The sequence below is a fragment of the Herpailurus yagouaroundi genome, unplaced genomic scaffold (assembly GCF_014898765.1).
Source record: "Herpailurus yagouaroundi ecotype Mexico unplaced genomic scaffold, PumYag 160, whole genome shotgun sequence".
Taxonomy (NCBI): Eukaryota; Metazoa; Chordata; class Mammalia; order Carnivora; family Felidae; genus Herpailurus; species Herpailurus yagouaroundi.
In genome coordinates, this window is record NW_024412401.1 from 21,470,240 (window position 1) to 21,489,165 (window position 18,926).

At 37.5% G+C, this 18,926-nt stretch overlaps 1 protein-coding gene across 10 annotated transcripts in view; it reads right to left on the reverse strand.

The window, feature by feature from the left end:
* The window catches only part of RNF38 (ring finger protein 38), a 140,685-nt gene that overhangs the window by 19,983 nt on the left and 101,776 nt on the right, over positions 1-18,926 (reverse strand). For all 10 annotated transcript variants that reach the window (XM_040481696.1, XM_040481690.1, XM_040481688.1 and 7 more), the window contains 3 exons: positions 12,613-12,826; positions 5,668-5,835; positions 4,239-4,409 (listed from right to left, as the gene is read on the reverse strand). In XM_040481696.1, the coding sequence (XP_040337630.1) occupies positions 4,239-4,409; positions 5,668-5,835; positions 12,613-12,826 (553 nt within the window). The remainder of the gene's footprint in view (positions 1-4,238; positions 4,410-5,667; positions 5,836-12,612; positions 12,827-18,926) is intronic.

Sequence of the window (18,926 nt, forward strand, 5' to 3'; positions counted from 1 at the left end):
GCATTGTGGTCTGAAAGTATGCATGGTATGATTTCAATTCTTGTAAACTTATGAAGGGCTGTTTTGTGACCCAGTATATGATCTATCTTGGAGAATGTTCCATGTGCACTCAAGAAGAAAGTATATTCTGTTGCTTTGGGATGCAGAGTTCTAAATATATCTGTCAAGTCCATCTGATCCAATGGATCATTCAGGGCCCTTGTTTCTTTATTGACCGTGTGTCTAGATGATCTATCCATTTCTGTAAGCGGGGTGTTAAAGTCCCCTGCAATTACCACATTCTTATCAATAAGGTTGCTTATGTTTATGAGTAATTGTTTTATATATTTGGGGGCTCCCGTATTCGGCGCATAGGCATTTATAATTGTTAGCTCTTCCTGATGGATAGACCCTGTCACTATTATATAATGTCCTTCTTCATCTCTTGTTACACCCTTTAATTTAAAGTCTAGTTTGTCTGATATAAGTATGGCTACTCCAGCTTTCTTTTGGCTTCCAGTAGCATGATAAATAGTTCTCCATCCCCTCACTCTCAATCTAAAGGTGTCCTCAGGTCTAAAATGAGTCTCTTGTAGACAGCAAATAGATGGGTCTTGTTTTTTTATCCATTCTGATACCCTATGTCTTTTGGTTGGCGCATTTAATCCATTTACATTCAGTGTTATTATAGAAAGATATGGGTTTAGAGTCATTGTGATGTCTGTATGTTTTATGCTTGTAGTATGTCTCTGGTACTTTGTCTCACAGGGTCCCCCTTAGGATCTCTTGGAGGGCTGGTTTAGTGGTGACAAATTCCTTCAGTTTTTGTTTGTTTGGGAAGACCTTTATCTCTTCTTCTATTCTAAATGACAGACTTGCTGGATAAAGGATTCTCGGCTGCATATTTTTTCTGTCTAGCACACTGAAAATCTCGTGCCAATTCTTTCTGGCCTGCCAAGTTTCAAAAGAGAGATCAGTCACGAGTCTTATAGGTCTCCCTTTATATGTGAGGGCACGTTTACCCCTTGCTGCTTTCAGAATTTTCTCTTTATCCTTGTATTTTGCCAGTTTCACTATGATATGTGTGCAGAAGATCAATTCAAGTTACGCCTGAAGGGAGTTCTCTGTGCCTGTTGGATTTCAATGCCTTTTTCCTTCCCCAGTTCAGGGAAGTTCTCAGCTATTATTTCTTCAAGTACCCCTTCAGCACCTTTCCCTCTCTCTTCCTCCTCTGGGATACCAATGATGCGTATATTATTTCTTTTTAGTGTATCACTTAGTTCTCTAATTTTCCCCTCATACTCCTGGATTTTTTTTATCTCTCTTTTTCTCAGCTTCCTCTTTTTCCATAACTTTATCTTCTAGTTCACCTATTCTCTCCTCTGCCTCTTCAATCCGAGCCGTCATCGTTTCCATTTTGTTTTGCATTTCGTTTAAAGCGTTTTTCAGCTCCTCGTGACTGTTCCTTAGTCCCTTGATCTCTGTAGCAAGAGATTCTCTGCTGTCAGCTATACTGTTTTCAAGCCCAGCGATTAATTTTATGACTATTATTCTAAATTCACTTTCTGTTATATTATTTAAATCCTTTTTGATCAGCTCATTAGCTGTTGTTATTTCCTGGAGATTCTTCTGAGGGGAATTCTTCCGCTTGGTCATTTTGGATAGTCCCTGGCGTGGTGAGGACCTGCAGGGCACTTCCCCTGTGCTGTGGTGTATAACTGGAGTTGGTGGGCGGAGCCGCAGTCAGACCTGATGTCTGCCCCCGGCCCACCGCTGGGGCCACAGTCAGACTGGTGTGTGCCTTCTCTTCCCCTCTCCTAGGGGCGGGATTCACTGTGGGGTGGGGTGGCCTGTCTGGGCTACTTGCACACTGCCAGGCTTGTGATGCTGGGGATCTGGCGTCTTAGCTGGGGTGGGTAGGCAAGGTGCACAAGGGCAGGAGGGGCAGGCTTAGCTTGCTTCTCCTTAGGTGATCCACTTCAGGAGGGGCCCTGTGGCAGCAGGAGGGAGTCAGATCCGCTGCTGGAGGTTTGGCTCCGCAGAAGCGCAGAGTTGGGTGTTTGCGCGGAGCTAGCAAGTTCCCTGGCAGGAACTGGTTCTCTTTGGGATTTTGGCTGGGGGATGGGCGGGGGAGATGGCGCTGGCGAGCGCCTTTGTTCCCCACCAAACTGAGCTCTGTCGTCCGGGGGCTCAGCAGCTCTCCTTCCCTTTGTCCTCCAGCCTTCCCGCTTTCTGAGCAGAGCTGTTAACTTATGACCTCCCAGACGCTAAGTCGCGCTTGCTGTCGGAACACAGTCCGTCAGGCTCCTCCGCTTTTTGCAAGCCAGACTCGGGGGCTCTGCTTGGCCGGCGAGCCGCCCCTCCGCCCCGGGCTCCCTCCCGCCAGTCCGTGGAGCACGCACCGCCTCGCCGCCCTTCCTACCCTCTTCCGTGGGCCTCTCGTCTGCGCTTGGCTCCGGCGACTCCGTTCTGCTAATCCTCTGGCGGTTTTCTAGGTTATTTAGGCAGGTGTAGGTGGAATCTAAGTGATCAGCAGGATGCGCGGTGAGCCCAGCGTCCTCCTACGCTGCCATCTTCCCTCTCTCCAAGCATGTTTTTTTCTTGACAGTAGCTTTACTAAGGTATAATTCACATACTATAGAAATGACCCTCTAAGGAGTACAATTCAATAGATTTCGGTAGATGCACAAGAGTTGTGTAACCATCACCACTACCTAATTCCAGAGCATTTTCATCCCTCCACCCCCGACCTGTGCCCATCAAGCAGTCCACTACCCAATTTCTACAGTCCTCCCCAAGCCCTGGACAACTGCCAATCTACCTTCTGTTTCCAAAGTTTGCCTGTTCTGGACATTTCACATGTATGAAATCATGTGTGTCCTTTGTATCTGGCTTCTGTCACTTAGCATAATGTTTTTAAGGCTCATCCATCTTGTACTTAGTATAACAGTACTTCATTTCTGTTTATAGTTAAAAATAATCCACTGCATCAGCTGATGAGACATTTGAACTCTTTCCACTTTTTGGCTATTAGGAATAATGCTGCTATGAACATTTATGCTTAAATGTTACTCTGACTTCCTCCTGCAGTTAGGCAGTATCAATACATTATTCAAACATAAGTGATTACACTTTAATGTGGGAGCTTATGCATGGTTGAGAGAAATTACAATGGCTGACACTGTGATAACACAACCTAAGTTCTGATTTGGTTATGTGACCGGACCTTTTAAAGGATTCCAAACCCAGGAATAAGTGATGGCTAAATTTTGTTTTAACCCTGAATTCCCAGGTAATGGAAACTAAGAAACATCTTGGCATCAATCCTGCCCTGATTCTAATAAAAGCTTTTCTTGTAGAAGGAGTTCTAACTTTTTGGATTAGCCAAACTTCTGTCAAAATTGGCTTCTACAATTTTCAGGAGAGCAGCCATTAAGTTCACCTCTACCTGAGACCCAGCATGGTGCATAAATCCTTGGTAAAGGATGGTTAGGTTCTGTAGAATACACTGTCAAGTTCCTTTCACAGGGCTGAAATCTTTACCCATGCCTGATGGTTCAGATGCTCAATTTGGCCAGTCCAAAAGATATCTGGACGTTCTTCCTGTGCCCTCCCTTCCTCTTCTACAGTGCTTATCCCTCCTCCAACCCTCTACCCTCCAAAATATGCCTCTTAGCTATATTCCAGTCCCAAGACAGAATTATGTTAACAGACGATCTCATCTTCTTTTCATCAGAATACAGAAAAACAGGACTTAAGAAAAAAAAAGACTGAGGGTCAGAAAGTTACTGTGTAATTGTGGCAGGTATAAACAATTTTATATTTTCACTTTCTATTTCAGAAATACATAAAAGGGAAAAACAGAACTGAATTTTTCTTCAGATTTACTTCCTGCAGGACTGCTGATATGAGAGAAGAAATTTAAATTATACAAAACACATATAAAAGAACTAGAAGGGCTCCTAGATGGCTCAGTCAGTTAAGCATCTGACTCAGCTCAGGTCTTGATCTCAGGGTGAATTCAAGCCCCACCCTTTAAGGGGAAAAAAAAAAAAAAACAACTAGGAAAATTTAAGAAAGCAAGTTAATTGTAGGTAAATATGCTTGTTATTTTTTTGTAGGTCTGTGAATTCCCTGATTCTTTTAAGAATCTAAATTATAGTTTTTAAATGGTAACAAATTACATCTACTAAATTAATCTGCCTCTTAGGGTCGCTACACATTCTGTGAAAATTAAAGACACAAGAGCAGATACCTACCGATCGTGATTGCTGTGTCTGGAAAGGGACAAACTGGCCCGGTGGCGGCAAATGAGGTGGATGATGGGGAGAAAGGTGAGGAGGATGTAAAAGAAATGGGTCACTAGAAATAAGGGGTGGGAACGCAGCATATGGTACTGGTAAGTGCTGAACTGAACATGCTTGAAGCATCTGTAAAAGATAGTGTTATTTGTTGTTAAAAAGTATCAGAATGTATAACCAGTGGTAACAATTTTTTAAAAGTCTATACATTGAGATTGAAATATCATTGCCATACCCCCCTCAAAATACCAAAATGTTTTAGTAACCTATATTAACAATGAAACAAGTGTATTTTTGCATCTGTTAGTAAAATACTGGTAATTAGTACTTAATTCTGTATTTTATATAGTTCTGACAAATTAGTCAAAACACCTAATGTCCTATGAAATGGAGTGAAGTGTTGCACAGAAGAGGAAGCCCTCTCTACTTGACTGAAGAAGTAGCAGGTATTACTGCTTTCCTTTCCAAGAAGTTCTCCTTTACAATCTTAGAGAAATGTTTTTATTTCTAGAATTTTTATACTTATTAAGAGCCCGATTCACAGTTAAGTGCCTTATGTTATGTCTCTCATAATTTTAGTCTGCTAATTTAGTACACTGACTCCATAATCTATTACTGAGAAACCAAACCTAGCTTGGGATAAATAAATTAAACTAGTGTTGGTGTTTATGTGTTCCTTTTAATCTCAAATTGAAATAAGGATATTAGGATTATATTTAGATTCAGCAAAGTGCTTTCCTTTGAAGACCTTAGACGGTCATTTAAATCCTCTGGATTACAGTGAAATAAGGAGGTGAAATAAGGAGGTTGGACTGGAGGTTGGTAGAATAAAGGATAAAACATAAGCTTAAAAGGCAGAAAGAAGTGGGTGTGAATCCCTGTTCTCTCATACTAATTGTCTCTGGGACATTTTTCAATTTCATCACCTAGAAAATGGGGATACCATTTTTACCACAGCGGGTTTCCTCTAGTGTTAAATAAGTAACACCAAGCACTCGAAGTGCCTGTTAGAATCCCTTAAGTGCTGAGACTATTACTGTTGATCAGTAAAGCCTGTGAGACTTTATAACTAACTAGTTCAATATCCTATGTTAGTACCCTCAACTCAACCTTTATCAAGGTTTAATTATAAACAATGTTGATATATGAGGGAACATGCTTTGATTTTCAGGATATTCAAATATGTATAAATTTAATTAATGTAAAAATATATCAAGTTTTAAAGCTGATTTTATTAAACTGTTATTGTAAGTATACTTTGAGACTTCTTTTGCAATACAATTGCCCTTTACTTGAAAGTGAAAAGCTTTTTACAAAAGGCAGTCTCTTCAATTCTGTTTGCTTACACGACACACTTAGCCATTCTAAAGAGGGGCTGCGGACTTACCGGAGGAGGCACACTACAGACAGGGAGGTGCTGTCCACTGAAAACCACAGAGCATCCTGGGACCTGTTGGGTACTGCAAGCAGGGATGTGCTGGCCTGTGCAGAGTGGAATCCCATGCGGTGCCACTGTTGTTACCGTGTAAGAAACAGGGACAGTGCCCTGATGGAGCTATCAGAAAGAAAAACAGAACCTTAGAACTTCAGCTATTTGGGTAAAACATCAACTACTAAAAATTTAAATCTGGGCCTTTATTGATTCCCTTCTCAGTTACATAGATTTCCACAATATACTTCTCCAATAGCTTCAACCAGAATATTCTTTGTCATTATATAGGAAAGCTGTTTCAAGAATAGTATATGAAAACCAGAGAACTGGGATTAAACTCTACCCTCAAAAAGACTTGAAAAGTCCAAGAAAATAATGACTTGCTGTATTAAGTCTTCTTGCCTCCTTTACACAATAAACTTTTCTAGAGGAAACTTGAAACATGAAAGCTCCTACCTTCTAATATCTAGCCACATCCAATACAAAAAAAATTTTTTATGTAAACCCAACTAGTAAAACAATGTAAAGTAGTATAAAAGAAGTTAAATAATTTCCTTCTCTTGGCCAGTCTTATTCCTATCCTACCTGAAGCTCCATAAGCACACAAATATATATACACATGATTATCCACAAATCGATGTCATGTTTATTTTCTTTTCCTTAACAAAAATGAGATATTGCTCTGCAACTTACTTTTTTCAATTAGTATTGTAGAGATCTCTTCAAGGGAGTTAAAGTCAATTCACTGTTTTTGATACTAGCCAGATATTTCAAGTACACTCACTCAATACAGTCCTATCATTAATATACTAATGGGATATTCAAGTTGTTTTCACTCTTTCGCCAACGCAAACACAATTGTAAAAAAAAAATCACTGAACATATCCCTACATACTAGTAGTTCATTTATTTTGGAGGGATTACTGGGTAAAGGGTGAATTTTAAATTTTTTGCGAAAGGCTGAGTAAGCCACACTCCTAACAGTCTATATAGGGCCCATTTCCCAGCACCTCCACTCAAAGTAGATGTACTTTCATTGCAAGTGTTCTTACCTACCTGAAGAATGAAAAAACAAAAACAGCACTTGCTCTGTAAACTGTATCCTTTACTTGCTGCCCATTTTCTATTAGGTTTTCTGTCACATTCATTTATAGTTTGTTTTCAGACACACAACTACTGCTTGTCATGTCTAATAAAACTGTTTTCCCAGCATATGTTTTATCTTTTGATAAACCTTTTAATGGTTAAAGTTTATCTTCCATGAATTTATATTTCTTGGACACAAAGTGTAGCTTTTGTAGTTCCCTTTATTGATGAGGTTATACATATAAGTTCCTAAATTTACTGATACCTTTATTTTTTACATTTAATTTATACTCCAACTAAAACCGGTTTTTGTTTATAGTGTGAGGTAAGTGCTAATTTTTTCTTGAAATACTTGTTTCATTTATTAAGATGTCCTTTTTCTCTATAAAGGGAAATGCCATCTTTTTCCATTCAGTAACTTCCCACTTATATTTTATGCCAAATTTGTGCTGCTTCTGTTATAGTATCTTACTAGAAAAGTTAGTACCTAGAAGACAAATTCTTATTACCATACTTTTTTTTATTGGCCATTTTCACACATTTATTCTTATGTAATTTCTATTAATCTGTGTTAAAGGTTATGTTATTTCATAAAGGACACATAATTTTATTTTAAGGCTTTTCATTGGAATATTATGCCACATATTCAATACTATAGTACTGTCCTTCAAGAAATTACTTTCCTTCATAAAGGTGTGTTACTCTTACAAAATTTATTCCTCAAAGCTCCTTTAAAGTTTATAGGTTTTAATTATATTGTCAATGGTTTTTTTCTATTTCCATGTAAATTGGTTAGCACTATGAGAAAAGTTAGATTTTTACGTATTTTGAAACTAATAATCTGATCCAACTTAATTCCAGAATTTAAAAAATCACTTTCCTATGTATATAATTCTACCTGTTCAAAGATTCAACCTAATTATTTACTTGTCTTTTTGCTTTAGTGATAAAGAACCGTCAAAAATGATGTTCAAAGGCATTCATATCTGATTTTCATGAAAATGTTTACTGAATCTCTTTTTATGTTCTGGTTCATAGCCTTTTCCCTGAAAATACTGCAAATACTTTCTTCCAAGCAGTGACTTGCTTTTTCACTTTTTAAATACTATCTTTGGATATGCAGTAATTTTTTTATTTTAATGAAATATACCATGTTGGGGTTTTATTAAGTGGCTATTTATACATCCTGTTTAGGAAATCTTTGCCTACCTTATGAAGGCAATCTCCTTTAACTATTTAATTTTTTACCTTTCACATTTAGACCTAGAACCCAACTTTATTTTTGCGTATGATACTAAGTAGGAGTCAAGGTTCAAATTGATCTGCACTGTACCCAGTTGTTACCACACCATTACTAAGACCAACCTCCCTTTCCTTCCCTGAATTCCTTTAGCACCTGTGACAAATAAATGTTTAAGTTTATTTCTGACTATATATCAACAGTTCTATGTATGATTAGTACTCTTCCTATGTCTTAAGAAAGCCTTCCCTACTTTAAGATCATGAAGCTATTGCTACATTACTTTCTCAAAAGCTTATAGTTTTGCCATTAACATTTACATCTTTATCTACCCAGAACTGATTTTTGTGAATGGCAGGTGATAAAGGATCCAGTTTCATATTTTCATTTGGATACCCAATTGTCCCAGGATCATTTATTAAAAATTCTGTCTTCTTCCAACTCATTTGTTGAAGTCATTTATCATTCAAGTATTCACAAATGTGTGGGTTTATTTCTGGGCTTTATGTTCTACTTCATTAGCCTATTTAGTGTTCTGGCATTAGAATCACCTAAAACAGGTTGCTGGGTCCACACCAGGAGTTTCTGAATCACAACGTCTAAGGTAGTCTGAAAATTTGCATTTCTAACAAATGTGTAGGTGATGTTCTGCCCACCAGATTATCTAGGACATACTTTGAGAATCACTAGACCAGAGTGTCAGTAGGCCAACTATTTCAGAAAGAGCCAGAAAGGGAATATTTTAGGATTGTGGGCATCTTGATCTCTGCACAAAACAGCCATAGATGATAAACAAGCATAGTTGTATTTCAATAAAACTCTACAAAAACAGCCAGCAGTAGTTTGCTTTTCCCCACTCTAGATAATTCCAGGTCCTTTATAAAATGCCATAGAAATTACAGAATCAGCTGCCCAAGGTACACCAAAAACTTACTGGACATTTATTGGACATTACACTATTTTTATCTATTCCATGTCAGTTTTGACAACAAGCAGTTTTTACAAAATTGGATCTTTCAAGCCAAACCTTCAGTATTTAGATAAGTGTTCTTTAAACAGCCCCAACAAAGTTTTATGATCTTCTACATAGAAATCTTAAACATCTTTTGCTAAGATTGTTGCATAACTTCCTTCATACTATTTTGACTTTAGAGTGAAACTTTTTTATTTGAATATTATGGAGAATTTCAAACATGCTCAAAAGTAGTGTAATGAACCCCCATATGTAACACTTAGCCTCCAAAACCATTAACCCATCAACTTCCATCAACTTCTCCCTTTCCTGTATTTTGTTGAAGCAAATCCCAAGAATCCATCATTTAATAAATATTTTAGTACGTATTCCTGGAAGACACAATCACAAAAGCATTATTAACATCCCTTAGGAAAATAAAGTATATCCCTTAAAAATAAAGTATTCTAGTTCAAAATTCCAATTGTGTGATCAATATCAAAAATTTTAAACACAGTTTTCTTTTTTTGGATCAGAATCCAAAAATGGTTTACATACTGCAGTTAATTAGAAGACCTCTAAGTTTGTAACTGCCACTTGCATCACCCTTCCTCACCTTCAGCACCACAGCTTATCTCTTGAAACAATCTGGGTTGTTTAGCATAAAAATATCTTTTTACAAGTTTTTACTATGTTTGATTCTGGTATAGAAAAATACAACTGATTGTTGACAGTTGTTTTTGTAACCTATCAAACTGTTCAATTCTTAATTCTAATGTTCATCTAAGATGCTCTGCAATTTTTCTATGCATTATCATCATTCCACCTGCAGATAGTGATGGTGTTATTTGTTCTTATTCTTACACTCTTTTTCTTGCCTTCTGTCCTGGTTTAGCTTCCATAATAATACTGGGAACAGAATTCATCTATTTCTATGGACCTACCTATTCTAGACATTTCATATAATTGTGGCCCTTTGTGACTGGTTTACTTAGCATGTTTTCAAGGTTAATCCATGGTGTAGCATGAATTAGTACTTCACCACACATTTAAGTGAATATTTCATTGTATGGATATGCCATATTTTATCTATTCACCAACTGATGGACATAAAGTTACTGATTTCTGTACATATATTCTGTATTTGAGCAATGTATCAAATCCTCTCAAATTAGTATGTGTTTTCCTCTACAATTACACAATGAGGAGAAAAATACAATTATTTCTTTCACTGCTTTACGTCCATTACTACATTATCTTATTACATTTGGTAGAACTAATATAACATTAAATAAAAATGGACAGAATCAACACTGCTAGTTGCTGATTCATTGCTGGCCAATTAGGATAAAATTAGGATAATTTTATTTATTATATTTAAGTAATTTCCTTCTTGTCCTATCTTATTAGAGTCTTTACTAAATTTTAACTGACTTCAACAACTTCTGATAAAATCACTATCATTTTCTCCTATTATTTGTTGATGTAATATGAATATTTTCATATTAAGCTATCCTCTCATTTGGAATAAACCTTGTTTATTCATAGGTTATTCTTTTTGATACATTGCTAGATTGTATTTCTAAACATCTACTTAGAAAATCTTTCTGTGGGGGTGCCTGGGTGGCTCAGTCGGTTGAGCATCTGACCTCAGCTCAGGTCATGATCTCGCGGTTCGTGAGTTTGAGCCCCGCATCCAGCTCTGTGCTAACAGCTCAGGGCCTGCTTTGAATTCTGTGTCTCCCTCTGTCTCTGCTCCTCCTCTGCTAGCATTCTCTTTCTCAAAATTAAATAAACATTAAAAAATTTTTTTTAAAAATCTGTGTATTCGAGAGTTTTCTTCTATCGTTCTTTGGGGATAGTTTCTACAGAAACTAAAGATAGCAATCCCCATTTTTATTATTTTTATTTACTTTATTATCTTTATTTACTCTTGATATTAAAATGATGTGGGTTTCATAAAGTAATCAGAAAACTGGTCTTAAGAAAAGCCTAGAATCATTTGTGTATTATTACATGAGTGTTCCTTAAAGATTAGAAAAATCATCTGTGAAGCCATCTGGTCACTGTACTTCTTCAACGGTAAATCTTTAAGTAGCTTTCACACTTATGTGGTAATTCGAAATTTTCTATTATTGTTGGTTCAATTTTGGAACTTCACATTTTCTGTTGCCCCAGAGTTATATATAGACTTTCATTATAATAGCTAACAACAAAGTTAATTAAGCTAATACCTGAGTACTTATCACTGGTACTAGTTTAAATGATCAAAATAATTCAATTCTTCCAACACCCCTTATAAAATAGTTGTTTTTATTTTACAGTTGAAGAAAATTCTTTGAATGTTTCCTATGTGTATGGATATAGATCTTTTTATCATTCCTACTCCTATTTATGTATTTGTTCTATTCTCCTTACCCAAGCTCACAAGGTGCTTGTCATTCTTATCAATTTTTCAAAGCACCAGGACTGGGTTTCCTTTGTGCTGCTTCAAAACAGATTTCCATATTATTAATTTTAATTATATTTCCTAGTAATTTATTCTTCTCAATTCTTTTTGGTTTACTCTATTTTCCCCCCTAATTACTCAAGCAATTAGTTCATTTATTTTCAATTTTTAAAACAAATAACGAAGGTTTATAAAATTTTCTCAGAAAACAGTTCTAGGCATATGACTTTGATAGGATTTTTCCTTTAATTTTCCTTAATTGTAATCTGCCTCAAATATTTCAGTGTCATTTTTTAAATCAATTTTCAAACTTATAATTTAAGTTGTATCAGATTATGACCACAAAGAATGTGGTCTAGAAAATGTTTTCTTTTTAGAACTTCTTATTGCATGATAAATTTTTTGAACTGTTTCATTAACACAAGGGAAGAACAAGTCTGATAGAAGATGGTGCCTGGGAGATCATATTTTCTTTCAATTTTTTGTTTCCACACTCTAGTGTAGATGAAAAAAAGGGATGCTAATCTGAATCTCTTTCCTTTGTTAATTTCTCCTGTCTATAAACTTGATTTTTTCCTCATCCTGAAAATTCAGCAACTTTATTAGAATACATCTAGATTTGTGTTTTTTTGACTTCAGAAACTCCACAGAAATACAAACAATTCTGATCTTTACTCACAGGCTCTGAAGACTGGCAAGCCCTCTTCTCAATTAGTCCCTCAGTTCCTGGCAGGAACAAAAGGAAATGAAGCCTTCTACCTGTCATCTCTTTGGAGACCCATGTAAACCTATAAGCCAAGACGCATCCAACTGTCTCTCCTACTGAATTATTCCAGAAGAAACTGGAAGGGAGAGGAAAATAGGCATATGTATTCAAACCACTAGCTGTCTGCTATCTCCTATTAATCCTGTCATCAGTCATTTCAAACCAACATGAAGCCATTCTGAGCTTTCATAACCTTGCTCATTTTTTAAAGTTCAACTTTCTTTTCAGCTATGTAGAATTTAAATTTCAATCCTTAAGAATGAATCAATGAATCCAAAACAGCTTCAATTTAGGGAAGATCGTTTCCTTTCAGGTAAAATTAAAACAAACGTACAACAAAAACCAACCTCAAATAAACTGCCACCAACTTTTAGCATCTGTATTTCCTGGACATTCTGTTACTATACCTGATCATGTATGTCAACCATTACTGCATTTTGCTGGGGTGGATGAGCAGCAGGGTGTAACAGACGGGGAGATACATTCGGAGGGTGGAAGGCTCGAGGTTCCTCTATTGCTTGCTGCTGTGCATAAGGGAGATGGTGATAGTTTTCATCTTGACTAATGGAATTATGTCGAGACAGACGATCCCTTCTTCCTCTCTGGCGCCTGACAGGAGGACTGTAATATAGCAAATGTCAAAAAAGTCATTATAATATTTACTGTTGTAATCAATCCATGAGGATTCCATATTGTCTCTCCTCACAATCCATCAGTAGTTTATGCTAGGGCAAACGCCTGAGCAACTAAATAATTGCTATGGTTCCTCATCAGCTCTAAAAACGTATAAATTTAAACAGAATGTATGTTTTTAAAAAAGTAACAAAACTGGTATTCAGCTCTGCATGTACTTAGAAATCAATAGCCCACTAATGAGTCTTTTGTTTTAATTGTATGAAACTGCCCTTTGTATAGGCAAAAGTAGTCAAATATCAGCAATTTTACAGTTTTGACCCACTATTTTGCTCCCTTTATCTTATAAACATATAATAAATTTTAATTTTCATGTATCTTGCCAGTCAGTATTCCACATGTGCTTAATGGGCACTTCATGTTTGTCTATCTGGCTAAGATATACAGAAAGACATAGTTCCTCAAACTGGTAGTTGCCAGAGGGGAGTGGGGTAGGGGGAGCAAAATGAGTGAACGGCGAGTGAGAGGTAGAGGTTTCTAGTTATGGAATGAACAAGTCATGGAGATGAAAAGTACAGCATAGGGGCGCCTGGGTGGCGCAGTCGGTTAAGCGTCCGACTTCAGCCAGGTCACGATCTCGTGGTCCGTGAGTTCGAGCCCCGCGTCAGGCTCTGGGCTGATGGCTGGGAGCCTGGAGCCTGTTTCCGATTCTGTGTCTCCCTCTCTCTCTGCCCCTCCCCCGTTCATGCTCTGTCTCTCTCTGTCCCAAAAATAAATAAACGTTAAAAAAAAAAAGAAAAGTACAGCATAGGGAATATAGTCAATGGTATTGTAATAGTGTTGTATGGTGACAGATGGTAGGGTAGGTACACTTGTGATGAGCAAAGCATAACATATAGACTTGTCAAATCACTATGTTATATACCTGAAACACTGTGTGTCAACTTTACTTCAATTAAAAAAAAAAGGAATCAAGAAAGTGAAACACAAATTTTATCAAGTTGTTACTGTGAGCAGACTTCCATTTTCTACTTCTCTACAATTCTACAATTTATCTCCACTGCTTTTTATAATGGCTCAGCACCAATGCAATTCAAAAAAGCAGCCTCATTAAAATGTACTCTACATTGGGCAAAAGAGGCCAAACAGCGCCCTTCCAGACCTAGCTGCACACAGCCACCTCAGCAATCTTCACGGATTATCAGGTCACCTCTGTACTTCTAAATCTGCATCTTCTCACCCCCAACTGCCCAATCTTTTTTTTTTTTTTAATTTTTTTTTTCTTTCAACGTTTTTATTTATTTTTGGGACAGAGAGAGACAGAGCATGAACGGGGGAGGGGCAGAGAGAGAGGGAGACACAGAATCGGAAACAGGCTCCAGGCTCTGAGCCATCAGCCCAGAGCCCAACGCGGGGCTCGAACTCACGGACCGCGAGATCGTGACCTGGCTGAAGTCGGACGCTTAACCGACTGCGCCACCCAGGCGCCCCCCAACTGCCCAATCTTAAAGAGAACAAGGACACTCTTTGGCGACATTAACTCTTCAAAAGTACTCTTGATACCACTCCCCAGGTTCTTGTTCCGTTAACTGCTTCCTCTACCTTTATTTTTAGTATGTCTCTTTTTGCAAAGTCTACATATATTTGCTTCAAAATCTACATATTATATATCATTGAATTTAAGATGCCATCCGCCCTAGAACTCACTTTTTAAATGTTCTGAGATAATTTTAGCATAGTTTTTTTGCATACCCTTCACCACCTAGCTTTCCTTCATGCTAGTATCTTCCATAAGCACAGAGAAATTATTAAAATTAAGAAATAAACCTTGGTACTATACTATTAAACAACAGAGTGCATTTCAGATTTCACCAATTTTTCCACCAATATCCCCACTGTTGAGAATCCAATACAAGATCTCATTATTGCATAGTTGTCATAGCTCCTTAATCTTCTTCAATGTGACAGTTCCTGTCTTTCCTTATCTTTCATGACCTTGATACCTCTCTGAAGACATTTACTCTGCAGAATGTCTCTCAACCTGGGTTTGTCTGAGTTTTCTCACGATATGTTACATATTACTGGAAAGGATACCACAGAGATGGTCTGCCCATTTCAGTGCACCTTATCTAGGGGCACATGACATCGATATGCATCACTGGGACATATGCATGGATCACTGACCATCTGGCTAAACTTGTGTCTGCCAAAACCCTCTACTACAAAACCACCATTCTTCCTTCTGTAATCACCAAATACTTGGGGATGAGTTACTTTGAGAACATGCAAACATTCTGCTTCTGCTGAAAGTTTTGCCAATAATTTTAGCATGCATGAATGGATATTCAGCTATCATTATTACGCTATTCTAATGTTGATTTCCTATTCCCCTCATTTCTTCTACATGTATTTTTTTTTTTAATTTTTTTTTTCAACGTTTATTTATTTTTGGGACAGAGAGAGACAGAGCATGAACGGGGGAGGGGCAGAGAGAGAGAGGGAGACACAGAATCGGAAACAGGCTCCAGGCTCCGAGCCATCAGCCCAGAGCCCGACGCGGGGCTCGAACTCACGGACCGTGAGATCGTGATCTGGTTGAAGTCGGACGCTTAACCGACCGCGCCACCCAGGCGCCCCTCTTCTACATGTATTGATTGGAATTCTGTAAGGAAAAACTGTCACTTCTCTCCCACTTTTGTTTATTCAGTTATTTATAATCAGTATGAACTCACAGATATTTTATTGTTTGGGTTATAATCCACACTACTGTTTTTGTTGTTCAAATTATTTCAACTCTGTGCACTTCGTTTAGTTCCTGTGTCCTTTCACTACATCTCTTATCCTTTGGAGTACTTCCTTAATATCTGGCACCACAATACATGCTCCCTCATCCTGTATTTTCCCTATACCAGTTCTGGAATTAACCAGTTCTCCAAAGAGCCTTGGTTTTTTTAATTGCAGAATGGTATTCAGAAGAGAGGTGTGCTTACTCCTACACATGAATCACTATTTTTAGCCTCCCTAAAAGAACAAAACAAGAAAATGTATCTACATATACTAACTCATGTGTATGCACATATCTTTTGTATCTGTACAGATATTTTAAAGGACTGTATTATGAGGCGCCTGGCTGGCTCAGTTGGTGGAACGCGAGGAACTCTTGATCTTGGGGTTGTGAGTTTGAGTCCCACACTGGGTGTAGAGATTACTTAAAAAGAAAATCTTAAAAAAGTAAAATAAAGGACTGTTTTATGTATCACTAAAAAGAGGAAAAGTTGCTAATTAAACTATGATATACCACCAATTCTAAGTCCTTACTAGATGTTAACATGGGAAAAAATATGTACCTTAAAATCAAAATAGAATGTATGTGCTCAGATCATTCATCTCCTGAAAATCTATTCAACCTATACACAAACTTTAAGGTCCCCTTTTATTATTGTTCTATTCTGTTGTTGCCACTTGTTCTCACTTCTCTACTCAAAAATAATTTCAACAGCATTCACACTAAACACAAATTTAAGATCCAAGTCCTCATGCTGACATGTATGTCTCTGTATCTTCACTATATGGCCCCTCGTTAAATGGTAGGTATGTCTTTGTGACAGAGTATTTAGGAAGCAGAACTGGAAAATCTAGAAATAAGAAATGATAAAATATGGACAAATATTTCTTTCAGTTGACTTTATCGTACTGTCATTTTATTTTAGGTGTATCAACTGTAAATAGCCCAAAGCTGTTCCCTCCTCTTTACCTGCCTTTTGTTAGATGGAGTTTTCTAGATATACTATCTGTTTCAATGTGTAGAAGCTATACATTCTGTATTTCTATTCTCCTAGTAATTACCCTTAATACACTCTTCTCTCTCTGTCCCCATCTCATGTGCAGATCTTTTCCATATTTCTTTTGTATTTTTTTAAATGTTTACTTATTTAAGAGAGAGAGAGAGAGAGAGAGAGCACGTGTGCAAGCAGGAGGGAGAAGGGCAGAGTGAGAGGGAGAGAGAGCCCCAAGCAGGCTCCATGCTGTCAGTGCAGAGCCCAACACATGGCTCAATCTCATAAACGGGGAGATCATGACCTGAGCCAAAATCAAGAGTCAGATGCTTAGCTGACTGATATGCCCAAGCACCCCTCTTTCTCTTTTTTAGTCTTTTTGAAGTTCATTTATTTTGAGAGAGAGAGAGAGACCATGCACACTAGCAGGGGAGGGGCAGAGAGAGAAGGAGAGGATCCCAAGCAGGGTCCAAGCTATCAGCGTGAAGCCCAATGCGGGGCTTGAACTCACAAACTGTGAGATCGGGACCTGACCTGAAACCAAGAGTTGAACGCTTAACCTACTGAGCCACCTTCTTTCTCTTTTTTAAACAGACCTTATTCAGACTTAAAAGCATGTCATTGTTTCCTTTGCCAACCAATGGTCTTGAATCATAGTTCTTGCATTTATTCTTCTGCTTCCTGGGGAGAGTATAATTTTTAATAATTCTTTCAAGGAGGATTTCTTGCTGGTCAATTTTGTCTTTGAATATTTGAAATGGTTTTATGTTTTGGCTTTACACTTAGATGATAAGGAAGCTAGCAGAACTCAAAAAAGTTTCTGTCTTGGAATATTTGTCAATTTTTTATTTGTCCTTCGTGTATGTTCTGAAAGTTCAAATCCTGTTCAAAACTCAGTCTTTCTTACATTCTGGGAAATGATTTTGCATTATTTCTTTAGAAAGGTCCCAAACATAGGGGAAACCACAAGAGACTCTCAAATACAAAGAACTGAGGGTTGCTGGAGGGGGGTGGGTGGATGGGTTAAATGAGTGATGGGTATTAAGCTAAAATAGAATAAAAAGGTCCCCCCATGAGGAGCGCCGGGGTGATTCAGTTGGTTAAGCATCCTGACTCTTGGTTTCAGCTCAGGTCATGATCTCGTGGTCATGGGATTGAGCCCCTGCACTGGGGATTCTCTCTCTCTCTGCCCCTTCCCTGCTCACACTCTCTCTCTTAAAATAAATAAACTTAAAAAAAAATTTTTTTAAGAGGTCCCTTCAATTGTCTCCATCTGAAAATATTATTAGACATACTTAGAACTGATGGCTCGGTCTCTATATTTAAACTTTTTTTTATCCACACTTCATTTTGCCTTTTACACTATATCTGGGAAAATTTCTCCACTTGATCTTCCAGAAACTAGGACACCTTTTCTACATATTTACTAATTCTAAATTCTACCAAGTAAGGTTTCTAGTTGATTTTTATGGATATAGTATCTTCTTGCATTTCTCTCATGTTACACTTACTCAAAAATTCTGTCTGTTCTATTAACGGTTTCTTCAAGTTCTTTGTTTTATTGAGTTTAGCGTCCTTCTTTCATTTTGTATCTGAAATTACGTTAGACTGTTGTTGGATATCACATCTACTTGCACGGCCTGCTTCTGGGAGGATATCTGGCAACTAAGTGTATTAGCTAGCCTACAATAAAATATCAAAGGGAGAATGGAGTAAGGAATCCTAACAGACTGCTGGGCAGGATAAGCCCATAGTTAAGTTTTCCAGGTTAAGTGCTCCCTATCCTTCCCCTTTGTGTTTCCATGACCTTAGAGCACAAAGCTTCTCTTCAATTTTAGAACCCACAGCTAGTTACCACTACCATCTGGAACAGACACTTCTGACATTCCCTTGCTGGCCCAGAGCCTTTACTCCTAGGCTTATACACTATTGACATGTTTCCACATGTACACGAGGAAATGTGTACATGAAAAGTTCCTAATAACACTCTTTATAATAGTAAGAAACTGAACATCACCATTACTCAGTAGTAGATAGAAACATAAATAATGGCATATCAATATAATGGAGAACTACTGCTACCCACATTAAAAATAGAATGCTTAGGAAACAAAGTAAAAAACGAATACATTTAAATGAAAGTAAAATTAGCAAAAACTAAAATTACATCATTTTAGAATACATTCATAAGTATTAGAAAGTATTAAAGGAATGTTGTCAAATCACAGGACAGGGTTTATCCTTTAGGAAGGATGAATAGGGTCTTGTGAAGTAGTAACAATGTTTTATTTTAAATTTTTTTTTCAACGTTT